We start from the raw sequence: 22,092 nt of genomic DNA on the forward strand, positions 1-22,092 counted from the left end.
TGTGCCTTTCCTAAGACTTTGCGGAGGCTCCTCTTTACTAGCTGTACCATACGCTCATAGTATCCCCCCCACCAGGGGGCCTTCTCCAGAATAAAGTGCCATGCTATGCCGTGGTTTGCGGCATAATCTTGTGTCTTCTTGTCTTGAAATAATTGGGCAAGGTCTTTGTTGGCTTTCGTGAATGTTTTGGCGTTGTCGGACGTTATGGAGGCTGGTGTTTCTCGCCTGGCTGTGAATCTTCGTAGACACCTTATGAATGCTTCTGATGACAGGTCTGGGGTAAGTTCCAGATGCAAGGCTCTTGAAGTGGCACATGTGAAGAGACAAATATAAACTTTCGTCATCTGTTTGGCTGCACCGCTCCCAGTTTTCACGAATAAGGGGCCGGCGAAATCTACTCCTACGTGTGTGAACGCAGAGGTGACGGTGACCCGTGATTCAGGCAGATCGCCGCTCGGTGGCGGTGTGTAAGGCCTTCCTTCCAATTTCCTGCATACGACACAGTGGTGAAGGATCTTCTTGACAAGCTGTCTTCCCTTCGGAATCCAGTATTCACTTCTCAATTCTGTGAGTGTTTCTTTGACTCCTCCATGTTTCACTTTTCTGTGGCAGGCTTCAACAATCAATTTCGTCACGTGATGTCTTCTTGGCAACAGGATAGGGTAACGTGTTGCGGCATCCAGTTGTGCGTTTCCGAGTCGACCTTTACTCTTGATAACGTTGTCTTCGTCATTGAACAATCCAAGTTGAAGCTTAAGGTTGTCTAAATTCTTCTCATTCTTCATGGTTTCTTGTAAACTGCGGATCCATAGACACTTTGCTTCATCAATCTCTTCCGCTGTTAGGCTTGGCTCTGTATTCTGAGGCTCTCTCTTTCGGTTTCTCGAAGACTTCAAATTTTTAATGAACTTTAGGCAGAAGGCTGTCACTCTGAATAGTTTCATGACATCACTGAATCGTTCGCAGTCGATGTCGTCGGTAAACTTCACAGGCTTGTTCGGTGTAGGCTCTTTGGTCAGGCTAACAAGGCTACTTGTATTTGTCACAATCTCTGGGCTCCGTTTCATTGGTTTGACTTCTTTCTTGCACTCTTCTGAAAGATCTTCTTCGTTCGATACTCCGGACTTCGGGTAGTGCTTTGAGGAACCCTTAAGCCAAGCAGGACCTTCCCACCACAGGCTGTTACTCACTAGTTCGGATGCTGGACATCCTCTGGACCCGACGTCAGCGGGGTTCTCGACTCCGGGGCAGTGGCGCCAGCTCTTTACATCGGTCAACGTTTGGATCTCGTCTACTCTGTTTTGAACGAACTGCTTGAAGTCCTTGTTGGCCTGGATCCAATAAAACACGGTGATGCTGTCAGTCCAGCAGAAGACTTCTTCGATGTTAATTACTTGTGACAAGGCTTCTCGTGCGGTTGCGACCAGGCGTGCTAGGATGAGTGCGGCAAGTAGTTCAAGTCTTGGAATAGTCATGGGCGACGAGGGCGTGACTCGCCTCTTGGACGCTACAAGGCTGGTCCTGTATCCTTCTTCGGTTTCAATGCACAAGTAAACAACTGCACAGTAGGCTTCTTTAGAGGCGTCTCCAAAGCCATGCAGGGAGGCTGACTTGACCTTCTTTCTCTCGCCCGGAAAGTAGTAGCGGCTCACGCTTATGTGATTGACCTTTTCCATGTCGTTCATCCACTTCTGAAGGTAATGCTGCTGGTGTTGAGGGATGGGACTGTCCCATTCGCATTTGTTTAGGCACAGTTTTTGTAACAGCATTCGAAGCCCAACCATCACCGGTGAAATAAGTCCCAGTGGATCAAACAATTTAGCTGCGATTCGGAGAATGTTTCGCTTGGTAGGTTCCAGATTTCTGACGAATTCCACAACTTTGTTTAGCTTCATGATAAAGATGTCTTCTTCCAAGTTCCAATTAGTTCCAAGCACTTTATGCTCCTTAGTCGGGTCAATCTCATCTAAGCCACCAACGGAGAGTTTCGCGAAGGACTGGTCTTCGTTCGAGGGTGACTCTTGCTCTTTAAGGCGTTCCTTTTTGAGGCGATCTAGGGTGATTTTCTCAATAACTTCTTTCTTGTTTGAGGCCCATTTTCTCAGGTTAAATCCTCCGGCTGCGAAGCAGGCGTTCGTTGTGTTGTAGAGAGCGTAGGCTTCGTCATCGTCTTCGCCGCCAGACGTCCAATCGTCGACATATAGGCCTTCTAATGTGTTGCGTGCTAGGTCTGGATCGTTCTCGTAGTACTTGGTAACATGATGTTTAAGGGTGGCGTTCAGCAGGAAAGGCGAACAGTTCATTCCGAAGATCACTCTACAGAAACGATAGATCAGGACGTTTGGATCTTCACTGTTGATGTCATCGACCCACAGGAATCGCATGAGGTCTCTTTGTTGCTCGTCCACCTCTATGTTAAGAAAGGCTTTCTGGATGTCTGCAACTAATCCCACCTTATGGGCCCTGAAGCGCATTTGTATGTCGGCAATCCCTGCGGTCAGCGGTGGACCAGTATAAACGCAATCGTTCAGCGAGGGACAGCTTGGTTTCACCTTTGCGCTTGCATCGAAAACAACCCTTAATTTGGTTGTTAAGGCGTCACTTCTTAAGACGGCTTGATGGGGTAGGTAATGGATGTCGCGTGACAGTTCTTCTTTCTCGTCCACCAGTTCTATGATGTTCTCACGAAGTTGGTCTTCAAATACTTGGTTGTATTCTCTTAAGATTGAAGGTTCCTTTCGTAAACGTCGCATCAGAGAGTTTAACCTGACGAGGCTAAGGTCATAATTGTCAGGAAGGAGATCTCGCTTCTCTTTCAGGGGAAGCGTCACGCAATAACGCCCGTTTGCAAATGATATGTTCTCCAGAAACGTTTCGTGCACAGTCTCTTTGTCTCGAATTCCAATGGAGTCCAGGTCCCACAGACGACAGAGTAATTCCTCCGTTTGGGGACTTTCGTGTTTTGGTTCAGCGGCAACTTTAAGAACATGTGTTGAAACGAAATTAACGCTTGAAAGTCGCGGACTTTTGCTCTCTCCAGAGACTGGACCAGACAGTACCCATCCTAGAATGGTACAACTTGCCACAGGACCTTCACCGTTTTCTCCCCGTTTTGTCGCGCCAGTGAAAAATGACCACATGAAATCCGCTCCAATCAGTAAATCTATCTCCAATTCTTCGTTTCCATGTACACCATCGGCCAATTCGATATCTCTTAGATGGGCAAATCGTTTTATCGCAGTGTCAATCTCTTGATTTCCGATCGGCGCACAAATTGTCGGCACTACAAAGCATTCAATTTCTTTCGATGACAACTTGTTTGTATTTCCAACGCTGACTTTTATCTTTTCACACGCAGTTGGTTGGCCAGTGACGTCAGTTCCAAAGGTTTTTATTAAAAGAGACTCTTTGCTGATCGTTGGCAGGCTCAACTGGTCACGCACGCGTCGTGTTACGTAACTCTTTTGGCTCCCTGAATCGAAGATTAATCTGGCTTCAATTCCGTTCGAGGCTGTTGTACTTCCATTTTGTATCAGGGCTAAGGCGGTCTGAAGTAACACTGAATCTTGCGATCCCACGTGAAAGGTACTTGCTTGCACAGGAGGAGTCTGTCGGTTTGTGGCATTTCCGTTGTCGCTGTTGTTTTGGCCATTTACCCTGGTTTCCTTTTTCATGACTCTTTCTGGAGTTTCGATTTCGCACAGGCTAACATGATGCCTACCAGAACATTTAAAACAGGCAATTTTCGATTGGCAATCTTTTGCAAGGTGGCTTCTTCTAAGGCAAACGAAGCACCGTCCCTGCTTTTTCAGAGATTCTCTTCTTGCGGCTTTGCTAGTCACGACGTGACAGCTCGCTGTCGGGTGTAGCTGTTTACAAAATGTACAATGCGTTGTACTTGAAGGCGTGTTTTCTGTGAATAATGCCGACGCGCTTGTTGGCTCTCGTTTTCCACTCCTTCGATCATCTGGACTGTATGATTTCTCTTTCGTGGTAAGGGCCGGTACTCCCTCACATCTTTCCCTGTTCTCGACTTCGTTTCGCAGAAGTTGCAGTATTTCAGTAAGATTCCATTCTCCATCCTTGATTTCACGGCCCACCAAAAGGCGAATATCGTCGGGAATTTTGGACATCAGTACGGGAACCAAAAAACTTCCATACGTTTCTGCAGGCACATCTAAAGCTTGTAATCCCCTTACGTGGGCTTCGATTTTGTCGAAGGTTTCTCTCAGTTTTCGAGTGTCCGATGTGTTTTGTAAAGGCGTCAACTTTAGGAAGCTATCCATGTGACTACTTATAATTACTTGCTTGTTCCCGAATCGCTTCGTTAGAAGGTCAATGGCTGCGCTGTAATTATCACTCGTTAAAGGTAGACCTGCGATTGTAGAGGCTGCAGATCCGTGTAAAAGGCTTCTTAAGTAGTTGAATTTATCGATCTTGTGTAATTCGGGATTTTCGTGGACTGCGCTCCTAAAGCTATCCCAAAAGGTAAGCCACTGGCTTGGATCCCCATAAAAATTCTTCAAAGTAAGTCGAGGCAGTTTCGCGTGCTTGTTTGCAATGGCTGGGCCTTCTGATGCTTGGCTTGGCGACGGAGCACCATGCTCATGGCTGTCTTTTCGTGACAACACGCTTTCAATTTCGACAACAATCTCCAATATCTTTTCACTGAAGACGCCAGCTTCTTCGATCTCTTCTTCAATCGCTTTCTCGTCATCTAGGGTGTCTAAAATATCGGCGTCCAAACTATGAATAGTTTCTAGTCGATCTTGAAGCGACATTTTCAGTTGTTTCAGCTTGTTTTCTAAAGACGGATCGTAGTTTTTTACGATTTCTTCTGCTTTGGCCATCAGCTTCGTTGCGTACGAGCGATGCCCCTGTCGTGATTTTTTCTTCTTCGTCATGTTATCCAATGTTATCCGGCTCGAAGAAGGACCATGTAATGAAAACTTCCTTTAATGGCTAATTCGTTCCTCCGTTAAGGCTCAAAATCTAAGGCTTCACAATATATCACTATATCCGATCTCTTAACTCCGCGCGCTTCTCTATTGCTATTCGAGTCCTGTTTCGCAATGTTCTTTCTTATGTCTAGGCCAATCTTAAAACAATCAAAATACATGGATCGGATATCACAAAAGTAATTAAGGTTCGCTTTTCACATCCGGTTGGTTAACAATTGATCAAGTTCAAAGTTCTTCATTAACTATTTCAATCTTTCGTCAAGTTCCAGTTCAAAGTTCATTTTCTCGACAAGTAGTTGCCATGTAGCTGCATCGGAGGATGAGCCAGGATGGAAAGCAGGACATTTCGTAGCATTCTGTGTCCCGTGCTCTGCTTGCTCAAGAGAATCTTCCGAAATCGCAACTGAATCCATTCAGTCCACTTCATCATCACCAGCATCATCATCATCATCAAACTCCTCTTTTGTGAAGCCGTCAAAGAAGAAAAGCTGTAACTCCAGCTGCAACAGAGCCTGCCTGACATTGGAAAGGCGACATGAAATAATACAGTTTGCAAAGGACAATCCGACATTGGGCTACCGAAAGCTCGCAAAAACGTTTAGTGTTGGCAAAACCCAAATACAAAGCATCATAAAGAAGAAACAGGAAATTCTAGAGGCATATGAAAACAACCAAAGAAAGGGGTTAAAACGGCAAAGATCTGGAAAGTACGCAGACGTCAACGAGGCGGTTTGGGAGTGGTATTGTCTTTGCAGGTCCTCCAATATTCCAGTCTCCGGGACAATGCTCCAAGAGGAAGCCTTAGTAATAGCTGAAAAGCTACATGTTGATGGTTTTGTTGCTTCCAATGGATGGTTACAACGTTTCAAAAATGCGCACAACATTTCTACAATGGTCGTTGCCGGAGAGGAAGCAGATGTCAGTCCGCAAACACTAGAGAGCTGGAAAGAACGATCCAAAGAACTGATTAAGGGATGGAAGCCAGAGAACGTCTGGAACATGGACGAGACTGGGTGCTTCTGGAAGGGTCTTCCAGACGTTAGCCTCGGTGAAAAAGGGAAAAGATGCAGTGGCGGCAAGCAGTCTAAGCAAAGAAACACTTGGGCATTTTTTGTGAATGCTGCAGGTGGAAAAGAAGATCCCGTAATTATTGGCCATGCTGTTCAGCCTCGTTGTTTCAAACGTCTGAAAGACAGGAAACGGCCATATGGATGCTACTATTTTAGCAACAAGAAGGCGTGGATGACTAACGATATCATGGATAACATTCTTAGCTCACTAAACCAACGCTTACAGCAAAGGCAAAGGAACATTTTGCTCTTTTTGGATAACGCGCCTTGCCACTCCACAAATCTCGAGGGGAAATTTTCGAACATCACCTTAACGTTTTTGCCCAAAAATACTACGTCAAAGACGCAGCCACTTGACAGTGGAATCATCGCAAACTGGAAATGTAAATACAAGAAGCGCCTTTTACGTCATGTTTGCAGCAAAGTCAATGTATCTAATCCAGTAATGCAAGTGAGATTGTCAAATCCGTTGATCTCCTAATGTCCATTGAATGGGAGTGATACGGTCATTAAATGTTTCAAGCGTACTGGCCTATATCCCGAGGCGGAAGTGGAGGAGGATGAGGATGACCCTTTTGAAGGTGAGGAACTGTCAAGCTTGCAATTTCTGGTGAATTCTCTCAATGCTTCTTGTCCAGCGCAAGAATTTGTTTGTTGTGACGACGACCTTGAAGTTTGCTCCGGCCTCGTGGACCCCTCTGACCCAGAATGGAGAGCAAAAGTGAGGGAGGACGCTTTGGTTCAAAATGATCAAGACCCAGAAATACAAGAAGAAGTTGGTGCGAAAGGGCAATGTGTGGATGACGGGGAAGAGAAGGCACCGGAAATCAAATCCGACCGGGAAGCGCTACAAATAGCCGAAAAGCTTCTCGAATATGCAAGATATAAAGGGAATGAGAAACTTTCGCTGGTCCTGTCTAAATCAACAGATCTGCTTCAGGAAATAGTTATTCGAAACCAGAAACAATCTTCAATTTATGATTACTTTAAGAAATAACTAATTTGTACAAACACTGAAAGAATCCATGTACCGCGCGTATTATCGTTTCTGTTTTGCTGTTATGTTTTTGCATTTAAAACACTAATTAAAATTGGTAATGAAAGGTATTGAACTTGAACTCTGGATAGCTTCCTTAAGGAAATGGAACTTTATCACAGTACAGAGTAGCCGTTGAATGTTAATTGTTAACAAACATTGCGCAATTTTTTACAAACCTCTATTAAGCGGACACCCTCTATTAAGCGGACTCTTGGGAAGGTCCCGAAGGTGTCCGCTTAATAGAGGTTTCACTGTACTAATATGAAAACATTGGCCAAATACCATGCCTGTAATCACTGTGTAATCGGCGAAAAAACATTTCAAAATATACTTATCGGGCCTGGTAAGTTACCGAGACTTTCGAGAAACAGGCCCCTGGGGTCATCCATATGCTTTTGCCCATGGTTCCTAGTTGGTACTCATGCTTTAGCTTCATTTTTTCTTCTTCCCTTTGTAAATTAATTTGCGGCTGTTCGAGATACTGAGAAAGCTTAAGCTGTTGAAGTTTAAGTCATGCTAGCTCACGACATTTTTTAGCCCCACGCGACTGCATACTCCACACTTTGCTACTAGTACTTTAGTGTGTCCAAATTGTATAATTATGCAATTAACTCTGAACTGTGAACATTTTAAAATTTCCATTCCCAATTTATTATTGTGCCACTATGGCACTTTTTCAGTATACGTTAATCAACTCAACCCTTTGTTTTTATAGTTTCAGATGATGACAGGATGACCCAAATGTGGTCTCATATAATAAATCAATTTGTATTTTGCATGTTCGATGTGAATGTGTTCACATGTACATTCCTTGCAGAACTCCTAAAACTCCTATTAAAATCTTTCACAAGCTTGACTAAAATGGGTAAGTGTAGTTTTTAGGGTAACACTGTAAATGCCCTTAATGTTCCTCCCTTCTGCTTGAAACCTGATTTTCTTCTTTTTCTTCTTTTTCTTTTCAGCCGTGGCGTTGCAGAGACATCACCTTACTATGAAGTCATAAAGAAAAATGATGTTGAGGTTGGTGTTTTCATAAGTACAACTTTGATGCGTACTCTAGACCCCCACCCCCCACCCCCCCAAAAAAATATAGTAATAATGATAATAAATAAATTTCGATAAGTGCAATCACTCTTTTCTTAGAACTCATAAATTTTCAGTTTTCCATCATGCAATTCAAACTCACACTTGGTCAAAACTGGAACTGACATATTAAAAACTCACCAAACCTCTCTGGGTTAGATCTCCCTCTATTTTTTAAATATGCAATTCTGTACTGCTCTTATACCTTTAGATTATCTTACCTGTGCCTTAAATGGCATGTGTTAAAATAACATAGTCTGTCAATAACTAGACCAAAAAGTGAAGTACTTGTCCAGCTAATGTCTCCTCTAGTGTAATTTATCCAATATACAATACAATACAATATATATAATATATATCCATGTTCACAGACGTTTTCAACTACTGAAACATGACCGACATTCAGCCTTTTTAAATGGTTCTCAACTTAAAACTTGCCCAAATGTCAAGAAAATATATTATTCTTACTAATAACTTGCAATTTTAAGAAGTTATTGCATACAATGTTTTCCCTCTTAGGTTTTGTTTACCTTTAATGAACAAGATGACATTACCCTACATTATCTCAAGAACTTTGACAGGAAAAATATCATTGCTGCTGAGAATTACTCCTCCACTGAAAGCGAAACCAAACCAGTTGATACAGAAGATGATGCTTCTCAGTCAGAGCAGTCTTTGGGTTTGTATACTACATACTACATATGGTTAAGGAGACAACACGAAAATTAGCACAAAATAAGGCCTTTAAGGCTTGATTAAAGTTGGAAATCTTTCAAACATGCATGCTAATAGTGTTTGCAATATGCGCTCGGCCTCCACTTTTTGGCTTTCTGAAAAGATAGTAAAACAAGAGGTTCTGGCATGAAAGTGTCCTGGCCTTCTCACCTACAGTTGGCAATCAATTAGTCAAGTGGAAACAGTTGATGTGTTTTAGACTAAGCATGTAGTGAAAGATCTCGTCTATTTCACAGGATGCAAGGTCCAATGAATGAGAGACAACTGCATCTCCATTTTTATTTAAAATGTTGTCTATGAAGAAGAAGTGACTTAGGAATACATTTCACTATAAAAAAGTGTGTAAAGACATCACTTAAACATTCAAATGTGGCTTAAGAACGACAACATACACTAGTTTAATGCCATTAAAATTAACGGGGATTAATGGGGACTATTCACCCAATTTGCCAAAAAAATGAGTGTGGATGAAAATCGACCCAATTTAGAAAAATCTGTGTGAGTGCTACAAATTATTTAATTAATCAGGACGTTTGCGACGTTTGCCCTACGCCAATGAAAAAGAAATCCGCTGACAAATTGTAACATGTTTATTGACCCATATGATTGAACCAACCAATCAGACCGATAAATCAGTATGTGTAAAATAGTTTTAGACCTGCACCAAAAAGGATAGCTCCTCCCACTTATTTGTCACGTAGTCAGCACTTCACCCTCTCATAAGTGGTTGCAGACGACGTGAGTAAAGAGAATGAAAATGTAAAAAGTTTGGAATCATTATAACAGCGGTACTTTTAACTTAGGTTAGAAGGATTTTTTGGGCAAAATATGGCAATTCATTAGTAATCACGCTTGCATTTTGTACCAAATCACTAAACTTTCCCAAGTTACCAGACAAATTTGAATACGAATTCGAAATTTGTTCTGGCAATTTTCTGTTTTTGCTTCCATCCAAACTATGCAATGTTGACAACTCAGTGTCTGTAACGAAATGACTTGTGACGTAGTTGAACCTAGGTTCCGTTTATAGTGTGGGTCCGTGTTATGTGGGAATTTTTACTTGCAATCTCGTACCCAGAGTCTTCAGGCTCTTTGGTCAGCGGTTAGTCGCCAGGAGAGACTCAGGGGAATTCGAAAAAATAATATATATTTTTTAATTGTTTTTTTCCCGTAACGGCTTGCATGGATTTATCCCGGAAATCCCACTGTAATAAAATTCCAATTGTTCAAAGTCCTTCCTGGCAATGAACCACTGGCCAAAGAGCCTGAGTACTCTGGATACAAGACTGACTAATCAATGGATTTTCTTTGCGTAAAACAATATCATTAAAGGCCCATTTCCACCCTTGAAATCATGCAATTGTTCATTGGAGCAACCCAGTTGGTGAACTATTTTTATCAAGCTTTTCTCAAGCACAACATTCCTGTAGTCTGGAAATTGCGCTGTGTTCTTGTTAAATTGCCCTGACGGTGTCATTGAGTAAAGACCTACAAATTTTAGCTTATTTCTTCATAAAAACAGTTGAATCCATTGATGTTTTTTAATTAGGTTCGTCTGAACAAACTCTTACTGGTCAGTCATACAATACAGAGGAACATGAAAACTGTGGAGAAGATGCGGCATTTCGGTGACAAACTATTGAAGTGAAAGATTCATTCATTGTTTTTATGGGTTCTATTTTAAGTAAAAGCCTTTTTCGATCTCCTTAATCCTGCCTGTTTATCGGGATTTACGAAACAGTGGCTCGTGTAACGTTGCGGCTTTGTTCGTGAGAGTGGCCGACGGTGCTGATCGTTTTAGTGGCAAACAGTAATATCCACTGCAATGAAACAAAATGTAAACATACTATATATTGCGTGAGCTCCGATGCATCAGACATAATACAGATTCACCATCCATGTTTTCTACAATTCTGTTTCTTCCACGTTATTTTCTCTCTTTTACAGATGATAAAAACAGATCGCAAAGAATCAAAAACCACAGACGTAACTCTTGTCTTTCAACACGACGACAAAAATTAACTGCTATCATTGTTGTCAGACTCTCCAACTTTGGCTTCAATTGGCAACATTTACAATCATATACAGAATACATACAAAAGTACTGGACAAAAATATGCCAAGAAAGACGGGGAACACATTAACAACAAGCGAATTAAAATATGTACGGGATTGCTTTGGGAAAGGCGATGACAAAAGGTTCCTGTGTATTGTTGAGGATTTCAGTAATTTTGTGTTACATGAAATTCAGATTGCGGCGTGCGATGCATCTCTGATGAAAATGGGCCATTAAAGCCAAACACGTGTTCTTAAGTTTCACTATAACTAGAGATATTTGTTTTCAGAATCTCTTACAGAGGAGCAAGCAAAGGACTTAGCCAACTGGATAAGCATTGTCCTTGGAAAACAGAAAGTATCTGTAGTCAAGGTTTGAGTCTTATGTTTTCAATACTGATAGAGAAAAAAAGATAGTAATTTTCATCTTGTGGTAGTTTATCATTAACAAGCATGAGATTTTACTGCAGCTTCTGGGGTGCAAAATCATCACATTCCTCTGGTCCTTTTAAATCTTTGACATGTCACGATCATTCCCAAAGAAGAAAAGGCGGTGTAATTTTGGGTTAACTAAGAAAGTATCATGTTCACAGCTCTTAGGGATGAGGGGGGAGGGATTGGGCATGGGAAGTGGTTGGATGATTACACCTTGAGATTTTCTGTCGAGGGCGCATGTTTGTTGGATGCAGCATGGTGGTGATTTGTCTATCATAAGCCACCAGGTCGGCGGGATGCCTTTGCCTTGATGCTGTTAAAGCAAGCTGTTTCGTAATCAACTTAATAGCTCTTTTCGCGGTTAAGTTACCCGCTGAAGGTAGTATCGCGGGCAAGCGCAGAAGGGAGGCAAATTTGGGTTAAAACCGTTAAAATCACGCGTATGTGAACAGCAAAAATCAGTTGTGGTTATTTTTCGGGTAAATCGTTCCATTTCACACGTAAAACAACATCGTCTGTCATGGCTTGGAAGTTTTGCTCCGTGTTTGGCTGTGACAACAGCGCAAAAAAAGAAGATTTCCTGCGTGCAAGGCTGCAAAAAGTCTCATTCAAAAGAAAAGTGCACCCACGAGAGGAAATACCCGGAATTACAAAATGTTTTGTTCTTTTTCTCCCCTAAAGAAGCAGAATCACTGAGGAAGTGGTTTCATTTTTAAAGGAGAAAAGACATCAAAAGCGTAAACCAAATTACATCGAATCACATGATTTGTTCCGTTCATTTCCAAGGAGGAGTAGGATATTGTAAGGCATATCCAGTTCCAACCATCTCTAATGATCCCGCGATTGCGCTTCGCCTTCACACTAATACAACAAAGCGTAAAGCGCCAAGAGCACGATCACTCTCGGTTGAAGTGAAACGGAAGTGCCACGAAACAGTCTCACAAGTGACCAGCACCACCATGAACAATGAGCGCGAACAATTTCCACATTTGGAACCTCTGGGAGCAGAAAATGGAGACGAGCACAGCGTAGCAGACTCTCTTGTCCATGATTTTGCCTCAGCTGTAAAGCAAGATCGAATTATTCATCCGTTAATTGTTCACTGGGAACCAAACAAACTTTTCTGAGCTCAGACGATCTTGACGAACAAAACCAAGAGATCAAGCGCTTAAAAGCTAAACTGGAAGACAAAGAAAATCTTCGGAGAGAGTTATTTATCAGGGACGACTCTGCGGTGAAATTTTACACCGGAATACCCTCCCTAACGTTACTTATTGCTATTTTTAGTATTCTGAAACCTGCAGCGGAAAAAATGAAGTATTGGGTGAGAGGAGAAAGTAACTAAGCGGGAAAATACATGGTAAGATTTTTTTCTTTGCTGTATTTCAATTTTTTTTTAAATAGTCACTAAATTATTGATTTATAAGGAAGTATTTAAGACGGGCTCATTTAACAGTTCACAGTACTGTCTTGTAATTTGGTGGATGAATAGTACAATTCGATATCAACTGATTGATGATTAAATGTGGTATTCTGGCAACAAATGCCTAGACATTGTCAAACATTCTATATTTATCATATCAGGCTACCTCAGCATAACCTGCAAGAATAACCTGATAACTTATCCTTTTTCTAATTTAAGGTGTTTCTGGACCCGGTGGAGATTTTTAACTTTGTACAACTGTATCTTGATATCCTGACCATTATTCAATTTTAAAAAAATGGGGTCACCGAGTACATTTTTGTGTTTTTAGCTCATGAAAGTTGTTAACTCTAGGTCGAAAAGATACTCATAATGTGTACATTAATGATGGGGAATTATTTTCCTACCAATATGCAGCAAACAGTGATGTAAACTGTTTTGAACCACCTTGACCGAGGTGGCACAAATTATTTGATAAAGGTGGGGAGGGGGGTGGAGGATCATGGAAACTTATTTAGGCGTCTAGGGAATACTCCCCCACCCCAGAAAATTATCAAATGCAGAGGCCTGGAAAGGCATTTCAGCTTTTTTAACTAAGTTTTTTTTTTTTTTTTTTTTTTTTTTGGGGGGGGGGGGGGGGAGGTAAGGGGTTGAGGTAAGGAGGAGAGAGGCCAAGCACCAGCTGCTGTTCCCAAATAAACTAAATAATATACTTGTACAATGTAGAACTTGGCTTTTTATCTTAAAATAAAACTTCTTATTTTATTTCCTTAGGAGTGATACAAAACGGAAATCTGGGCCTAAAAGACAGTTACCATTGTTTGATGAATTTGTTATGACTCTAGTCAAAATAAAACATGGCCTGACAGGAAGGTTTGTGGCTGTCATCTTTGGTGTATCAAATACTCTGGTCACAAAAATCTTTGTCATGTGGACAGCTCTTCTTGCTCGTGAAATGCAATACCTCATTTACTGGCCATCAAGAGATCAGATTAAGAGTTGTCTACCAAAGTGTTTCAAGAATTACCCAAATACTAGGCTCATCATTGACTGCACTGAATTCCAGGTAGAAAAATCCAAAACACCCACAGCACAAATTCAAACATGGAGTGAATACAAACAAAGAAATACATTAAAGTGTCTGGTTGGCATTTCACCTTCGGATGCATTTACATTTATTTCCAAATTATGGTCTGGGAATGTATCTGACAAGGAACTTACAAGGAAGTGTGGCATTTTAGATCTCCAAGACGCTGAAGATGACATCATGGCAGACCGTGGCTTCACAATACGAGATTATTGTACAGAGAGGGGTTGTGCATTAAATATCCCTCCTTTTTCAAAAGGAAAACCATTATCAAGTAAGCAGGTCACAAAAACAAGACGAATTGCCTCCTCAAGAAATTATGTTGAACGTGCTATTGAGAGGCGAAAAAATGTCTCTTTTCTGCAAAAGGTGATTCCTCTAAAAGTTATACACACAATAGACAATGTAGTTATGATTTGTGCAGCTATTTGTAACCTGTACCGAAAGCTAGTCAAATAAACATTTAACTTAACAAACCAGGAAGAACATACTCCAGGAAGAATGCTTTCAGTTTCTCCCTCAAATGAAGCCAAAACTCTTAACCAAATGGCACATTCACAATACAAACACCCTTGTCAGTGTAAATAAGAAGTGCACCTTCCTCAAGTTCACATGCCGCCATTTCAATCTGTATCTGAGTGTACTATGGACTATGGAATTTCCATAAGCATTTTACTTCAACAACTCTGCCATCAGAGGTTATGCCATCAGGTCTGGCACCAAGGAATGAATAGTCATTTAACAGAACAAGCCTAGTCTTTCTAACTGAAAATGTCGGCGAATTTAACTTCTCAATTGAAACATAATGTTCTGTTGCATCATCTTTATGAATTCGTCCATACTTTACTTGTGGAGGAAGCTTATCATCGTCCAAAGAACCTTTACCCATTGTAGCATTAATTAAGCTTGTAGGATCAGTTCCTTCTCTCCTAGTGTTCACTCTATGTGCCACCGAACCTGTAGTACGGCCAATTCTATGCTTAAACCAATTTGAATTACTGCTTTGGCCCACAGTAATCGATGATATTTCCTCTCTTTGGTCTTTGCTGACTTTGTAGTTCAAAACATAATTCTCGGCAAATTCTAAATGTTCACCTGTAGTTAAGGTTTGTTCCTTGGAGTCCGTCTTAAGCTCTTTTATTATATCAGACATGTGGTGTAATGACAGCTTCCTCCCCTTTAATAACATTGATATCATGCTCAATAGGAAAGTCTTCTCGAAGAGGATTTGCTTCTGGGGTGATTACAGCATCAGGCAAACAGCATCAGGATGAATGTCATGTATTGCATACTGAAGGATTTTTTGCCTCTTTTCACAATATGCAACAACTGAATGAGGGCTGGGATCAAATTGGTGGCTTTCAAGTTGACCTAGCAGGAACGCTCCTGAGTGGTCCATTTCGAGCACGTGGGCGAAATCCGGCTCTCTGATTGGCTACTGGCTAAACCCTCGTCTATATACTGCTCACGTTTTTCAAACATTTCTCCATAAGTTTTTGGAACACGAAGAATCGGGCCATTAAAAAAGTACTTCAGTACAAATAAACAATCAAACTGGCAATGTCTTGTGAGGTCGATGCAACAATATCCCCTATTTATTTACATCCAATTTATGTCATTTACTAAATACGTCACTGTTATGCATGGGTTAACCTAACCGTGCTTTCCGGTTTTCTGTAGACAGTGTTTTTTGGCTCACCAGTTGAGTTTTTTGGTTTGATCAGAGAGTTTGCCTTTCTGCGAAGACGTTACATGGTGTGAGAAGTTCTCGTATTTTGTTAATCGGTGCACTGTTAAGTATGCCATTTCCTTTCTCCCTCGAGAAATTATTTCACTGTCCTTGTCCTAAGCAAGAACTTAATGATCCCCGAATGCAGGACAAGTTCAAGATCATTCGGCTTCATCACCTCTGTGTTGGAACCACAAATGGGCTTTATGAGCGCTATTTGTTCATCAAATACAACCAAGCAGTCAGTGAATTCATTGATGCTTATATAGCTGCTCTTCATTCGCTCTCCAAAACCCATAATTATGATGTGCTCATGGATAATTTAATCTGAGATCTAGACAAAGGAATTTGGTGGAAGCTTCACCAAGAAAGAAAGCTAACGTTGACATCTGCCGTCTCAACGAATGCACGAGCAACAAGTGCAGAAAATGAAGCAAACTGAAAAGTATCCTATCTGCGTGCTGTTGATTAAAAAGAACTCAATGAGGCAGCATCTAAGGCAGGTCATCTCATAGACTGCAGGCTTTGTGGAGAAGAGCGCCCAAGCAAAAAAGAAGACTGTCCAGCCTGGGGCAAGACTTGTGCCAAGCAAAAAAAAAAAAAAAAAAAAACACTCCGCTGCGATGTTTGGTAAAGGAAATCTGTGGCCACCCGGTAGCAAGAAACCAAAAGGAGGAGGTCCAACAAACGACAAAAGAGCACCACAAAGCGAAAGTTAACCCTGGCCCATCCACCGGAATTGAGAAATCGTGATTATGAATCAGTTTACTGAGTCTACGTAAAGGGGCCTACCAAAAAGGTTAACATGCAAATGTTGATATGCACATTAAAATTCCAACTAGACAGCACTGCAAAAACTTCTCGGAGATATTTACCAGAAAGTTTTGAACGATCCTGAACTGAACTGTCGGATAAATAATAGCATCACGCACAAATGTAATGGCTAAAAATTCTGAGCTTATTCCACTTGGATGTGTTACGTGGAATACCGTTAACCCCAAGAACAATGAACAGCATCTGACAGACTACACATCGTGGTTTAGAAAGCACACAAAACTCTCCTTGGAACTCAGTCCATTCAGCACTTCAGCCTGACGCCATTCAGTTTGGATAACATCACGCTTGTATCAGAAGAAAACCGTGATTGGTCTAGTATCCTCAAGGATTATCTTAATAAGCTTTATTTACCCATCTTAAAATAAATATAAAATGGATTTACATAGCTGGATCTTAGTTAAAAAATATACATTCAATCATCAATAAACAAAGGAGCCTTGTGGCTCGTGCCATGAAAGAGTTTGCGTGTCTTTGGGTTTTCGACCTTGGTATTGCTACTGAGCCTGGTACTGATCTCAGGTTATAGCTATAGAGTGTTTTCACATGACGTCACGGCGGCCATGTTGTAGTCCCAAAACAAACAAATGGCGGCCATGTTGGTGTCCCAAACTAAACCTCTGGGAATTGAACTCTATTTTTATGTAAATACTTTCTTTTGTTTCAGTAAACCAATATGGCCGGTAGTCACGTGAATGAAAACACTCTATAGCTAGTATTTGGCTTTATAATGAAAATTTGATTTCGGTGGTTTTCATCATTTCCAATTCTTAACAATTCATGCTTTGTCGCTACGTTTCGTCTTTCCTCCAATGTCGGAAAGGATGATGATGTCCAAACTCCTGGTTTATGTGGGCTCCAACTCATCTGCAAGGTATTTCGGCAAACCGCCCCAAACTGGGGATGCATATTCGAGGAGTGGACGTATCTTACTACAATATCCTGTGGTGCCGATCTTTGTGGGTAGATTTGCTTTCCTACATTCGCGCAAGTAATACAGTCTCTTGTTGGCTTTCTGTCTGTTCAACGCGATAGTTCCAACGCAGGTTATCCTGTTGCCATAACCTTTCAGGTTATCCTGTTGCCATACCCTCAGTAATTTATGGGGATTTTTTTCAGTGTAGCGGCCAAGTTGAAAGAGAAATTGCATCTCACGGTAGACAGGACAGTTCCTCCTGTCGTGTTGTCTGTTTGGAAAGTTCCCTCGGTTGTCAAAGAGCTGTTGAACTAAGGGATCGACCTTGTTGATCAAGGAATTCGCAATCAATCACTCACCGGATATAGTACCCTCTACCTGTCATCGATGTGGCTTGCTTCCTGAACTAACAAAGGCTAAAGTGTTCAGCATAGCGTATGCAAAGAATGGTTTCTGGCATGTACAGTTAGATATTGGCAGCAGCTACTTAACAGCATTTGGTACGCCGTAAGGTAGGTACAGGTGGACCTGCACACCCTTCAAGATATCTCAAACACCTGAAGAGTTTTAGCGTCGACTCAACGATCCCTTAGAAGGTCTGAATGGTGTTCTGCCTTTTTTTGATGACATTCTCACCTATAGGTTAGGAGAGTCATACTGTGTCTGACTACATTTCGAGATAATCGACAATGTTTAAAATGAGAGGCTATGCGCTAACGTTGCTACGGTAATAGTTGTTGCTTGGAAACCGAGGAGAAAATTTACTTTGATCATATGTTCATAAGATGATGTAGTATGAAGGGGATCGTAGTTTATCTGCTATGTGAGATTATAATTTCAAAACTTCCACCCTAAGTCCAGAAAAACTGCTGCGAGCCTTCTTAAAACCTTATTAATTTAAAATAATCCATTAGTTTAGGTCATGTATCGGATGATTTTATACCAGAATTTTGATGATTTTGTGCTTCAAAGTTGCCAAGATATTCCTATCTACAATCGTGGACAAAAACTTGTTAAGAAAACTGCGAATTTTGCACATATATTTCAATCTACCTTAAAGGAAACACCGCCTGGAGAGTAGCAAACCTACACTCCCCCTCCCCCTAACTCAATGCTGCTTTGAAGGCCGGACGATGACCTAACCTTTTTTTTCCGTTTTGTCCACGATTGTAGTACCCAGTGTCTGGTAGGGAACTTGTGTATAGTCCCGTCAAGTACACTACGTTTAATGGCCATTTTGAAATAGCCTCTTCCACCTATGTTTACCGCTTGCTGTCACAGTAAGTTAAAGCAGTGTTTTTGTCTTGGACACAGTGTTTTAAGGAAGGCATGGGTATGATCATAGGTGTGACACGGTTTCATCCTTCTCAACTAAAAAAGAACTGATCAGTAGTAATTAGTGGTTAAAGAAGTGGGTTAACTTTCTCGTGTACAAAATTCCTTCGAACGTTATTCCTACATTACTAGAAATACGTGACTCGCAAAACCTCGCGAAGCTGGGGCTGGGTGGAAAGCCCTCTTTACTCGTATTGTAGCATCGAATGAGGAGATTAAAAGGTTTCTGAACATAGCAACTATTTTGATGAGCATGGTCTTTTCGTAGTTCCACAGGCTAGTTTGCGGTTTGCGGTTAAAAATCTATTTCTGAAGAAAATGAAATGTACAACGGGCGTGCAATGCTGTCGTGTTCGATGAATTTATTTCCCACGGAAAATTATTTTACCGCGGCCACAAAACGTGTAATTTCTTCAATGCAATCTTTCACAAAAAAGATTTCTGGAAGAAAGGGAAAAGATTCTGGAGAGATTGATCTGTATCCAGGGAATATTGATTAAATTTTATCCGACACGCAAACTTTCCCGATGTATGCAAATTTTGCTGCAGACGACGCCAGACAACCTGACGTCATTCATACTTTGTTTTTCACCGTTGCTAGGCAATATGCGGACACCTTCACGGAAATATATAAACATACATACATACATACATATATATAAATATATGTTCGGCTCGAATTTTCACGGCTTAGCTCCCGAGCGCGGCCTTCGGCGGGCCTTCGGCCCGACAAATTTATTAACCTCGCTTCGCGAGGAAATAAATGAGCCATTTCCTAACGAAAACATCCATTCACGACCAATTTTAGAAAGTCAAAGTGGTTAATAATAATCCTCTTTATTCACATTCACCTTACAAGTTATTCAGTGAAGTTAGGTAGCGTTCAATTGACTATAATCCAGAACCCGGACTGAGAATAAACGATATAGCCTACAATTTCTCATTTAAGGTACGTTTGTGAAGACATCTGGAAACCTTTGCTGGCACATAATATTTAAAAGCTACTTTCTTCTCCGGGAAGGGGGAGTTTCTGTATTCTTTGTACGTATTCTTATTCCCGAATAAAACAATGAACGCAGCTTTTGAGAAAATGTGTCAGTATCAATACAGAATCACTTTTAATGTTGATTTTATAGAACCGATAACTCTGTGACATTTAATCCCTTGACTTAACTTCAAGTAAATGGTTTCTCTGGTGGTGCAAAAAAAAAAAAAAATCAGAATGGTTGTGGGGATGAGATGTTCTTTTAGGCGTTCTAATTGAGTGTGTATTGGCAGGTTTCTAAGCACCTGAGTCAGACGAATCACCCAGTGATGGTGACTATGCCAGACATGGTAGCAGCAAAACACTTGCTTAAAGTCTTGAGAGCAGAACAACTCCAAGACATCGACACCGCCATGTATCCAAGTATTCATCCTTCACTTGAAATAAACCCCAGGTATGAACATCGTCCATTACTAGAATACAACTAGTAATTATGCAAGGTTTATCTTTTGATGTACTGATTTATACAAGGTACTTACGATAGGAGTGTGCACCCCATTCTGACACAATACTCCATCACAAGTTTTCTCTTGTGTGTGCATATAGTTTTGTATGCCCACACGACAGGTTATGTTTGTTAGACATAGTCAATGGCATGTACTGCAGGCTTGGAAATTCACAGGATGTAGACTCCATTCTATTTCTGAAGAAAGCACTAGGTGGTGTCTCCTTTCATTTGGAAACAAGAAATCTGTTTCGGACTTGAAATTCTCCCTTCCAGAACAAAATGGTTGCAAAGGAAACAGTTGAAACCAACAGTACGTTGAATATTCAGTTGCCCTCAAAGTCATGAAAGTTTTACTTATATAACGAATGTCAAAAACTTCGTATGAGTAAATTTCGTCCTTCGGCTATTCTACAACCTGAACATTCTTACGTCTTATCTGTCTCTTATTAGCCATGAATTAATCAAGCATTTACAAGATGTTCGGTCAAGGAATGCAGAATTGGCAGTGCTGGTGGTGAATCAGGTCAGTGTGTACAGTATAGACGGCTTCAGTACAGTTCAGGACTCTTTAAGTTCTTACAGTCTTTACTGTTAACTTAGGTGAGTTATTTCCGTGTTCTCTATCTTATCTGTTATCCATGACAGAAAAGTATGCTGTTACGCACTGAACACATTTTCTTATCGCATTACCGTTGGGCAAAACACAACAAAAGGTACAGTGCGAACAAGGTATTTATTGGCGGTGGGTGGGTAGGTAAAAATCTCGGTACTGACCATCCCTTCAAGCAGATCGGCTGTCTACAAACAATTCCAGTAGCTATGCACTTGCTACTTTCCCTACAATGTTGCACTTGTGAAATGCTTACAAATACAAATTTGTGTAGTTCATCTTACGTCGAAGGTGAAAATTTATGCGGTACGAATAGCAGTTTCTATTATGCTCAGCATTCCTTGTCCTATAGGTAGCCTGGTCCTGTTTATTGGCAGGTTGAGTAGATCTTTGAATAGGGCTAATTGGCAGAAAAGATTTTGCCAATTTCGTTGCCTTTGGTATTCTTAGTGAAGAATGTGTGATCTAAGCAATGAGTCATTAAGGTTTTTAAAGGCAATGAAATCATTGCAACTATGCACTTTTTCCATTGCTGGTGAGCGTTGGCGAGACAGCACACTAGGTGGTTCACACTAAAGACTCAAGTGCACTTGAAGGACAGGTACACTTAAAGTACACTTAGGTTTTTGCTAAAAAACAAGGGATTCGCGCTAGGCAGTTTACGTGCAGTTGCGACTTATCGACAGCATCCAAACGGAGAGGTCGAAAGAAACAAACTGCATTTGCTGCATGGGAAAAGGCTGGCATGCTGTCGGCGAACGAGTATTTATTTGAGAAGTCCACAACGTATCACCATCGTCAAAACAAAAAGATGGTGTTGCACTCTAAAAGGTCAGTGGATTTGTTCGCAATCTTGCATTGATGCTTCTATTCAACGAAAGGAAAATATTTTTATCGGTGTCCCTTTAGCGGTTCTAGCGGAGGCCCTGCTACGTTTTCGAGTTATTAAAGTTTAAGAAATACTTATGTCAAATTGTAGTCGATAGAGTCGTCCTCATCCTGTACTGGGTATTTATAGTACTGAACAACGCCATGTTTGGGCTACAAAAAAAATCTCTCCAACCCGCAAACGCTTGCCGACAAATCCCGCCATCAGGATATTTCGGGTGAGGAATGATTGACAATCTAGAAATTGGCTAGCCATGTTCTGATCGGGTAAGTGCGCTGGTAGGGAAGGTTTGAGCCTTACTTTAGAGTGCACTTCGACTCTTCGGTCGTTTCCTCGGCAACTAAGTGTGATCAGCCAAGTGAAACGACACCCGTTCACACTCAAGTGCACTTGGAGTG

At 41.2% G+C, this 22,092-nt stretch overlaps 1 protein-coding gene and 1 long non-coding RNA gene across 2 annotated transcripts in view; both read left to right on the plus strand.

Annotated features, from left to right (window-relative positions):
* LOC146457761 (heat shock protein 75 kDa, mitochondrial-like) overlaps positions 1-22,092 on the plus strand; it is a 108,914-nt gene that overhangs the window by 85,592 nt on the left and 1,230 nt on the right. The window contains exons 10-14 of the mRNA XM_085091471.1: positions 8,033-8,090; positions 8,673-8,832; positions 11,234-11,316; positions 19,981-20,141; positions 20,646-20,718. Of these exons, the coding sequence (XP_084947597.1) occupies positions 8,033-8,090; positions 8,673-8,832; positions 11,234-11,316; positions 19,981-20,141; positions 20,646-20,718 (535 nt within the window). The remainder of the gene's footprint in view (positions 1-8,032; positions 8,091-8,672; positions 8,833-11,233; positions 11,317-19,980; positions 20,142-20,645; positions 20,719-22,092) is intronic.
* Positions 11,325-13,673, plus strand: LOC146457764 (uncharacterized). Its single transcript, XR_014858375.1, has 2 exons — positions 11,325-12,738; positions 13,576-13,673. It is a non-coding gene; the product is annotated as an uncharacterized LOC146457764 (long non-coding RNA).

Source organism: Pavona decussata, unplaced genomic scaffold (genome assembly GCF_977016875.1).
Source record: "Pavona decussata unplaced genomic scaffold, jaPavDecu1.1 SCAFFOLD_237, whole genome shotgun sequence".
Lineage (NCBI taxonomy): Eukaryota > Metazoa > Cnidaria > Anthozoa > Scleractinia > Agariciidae > Pavona > Pavona decussata.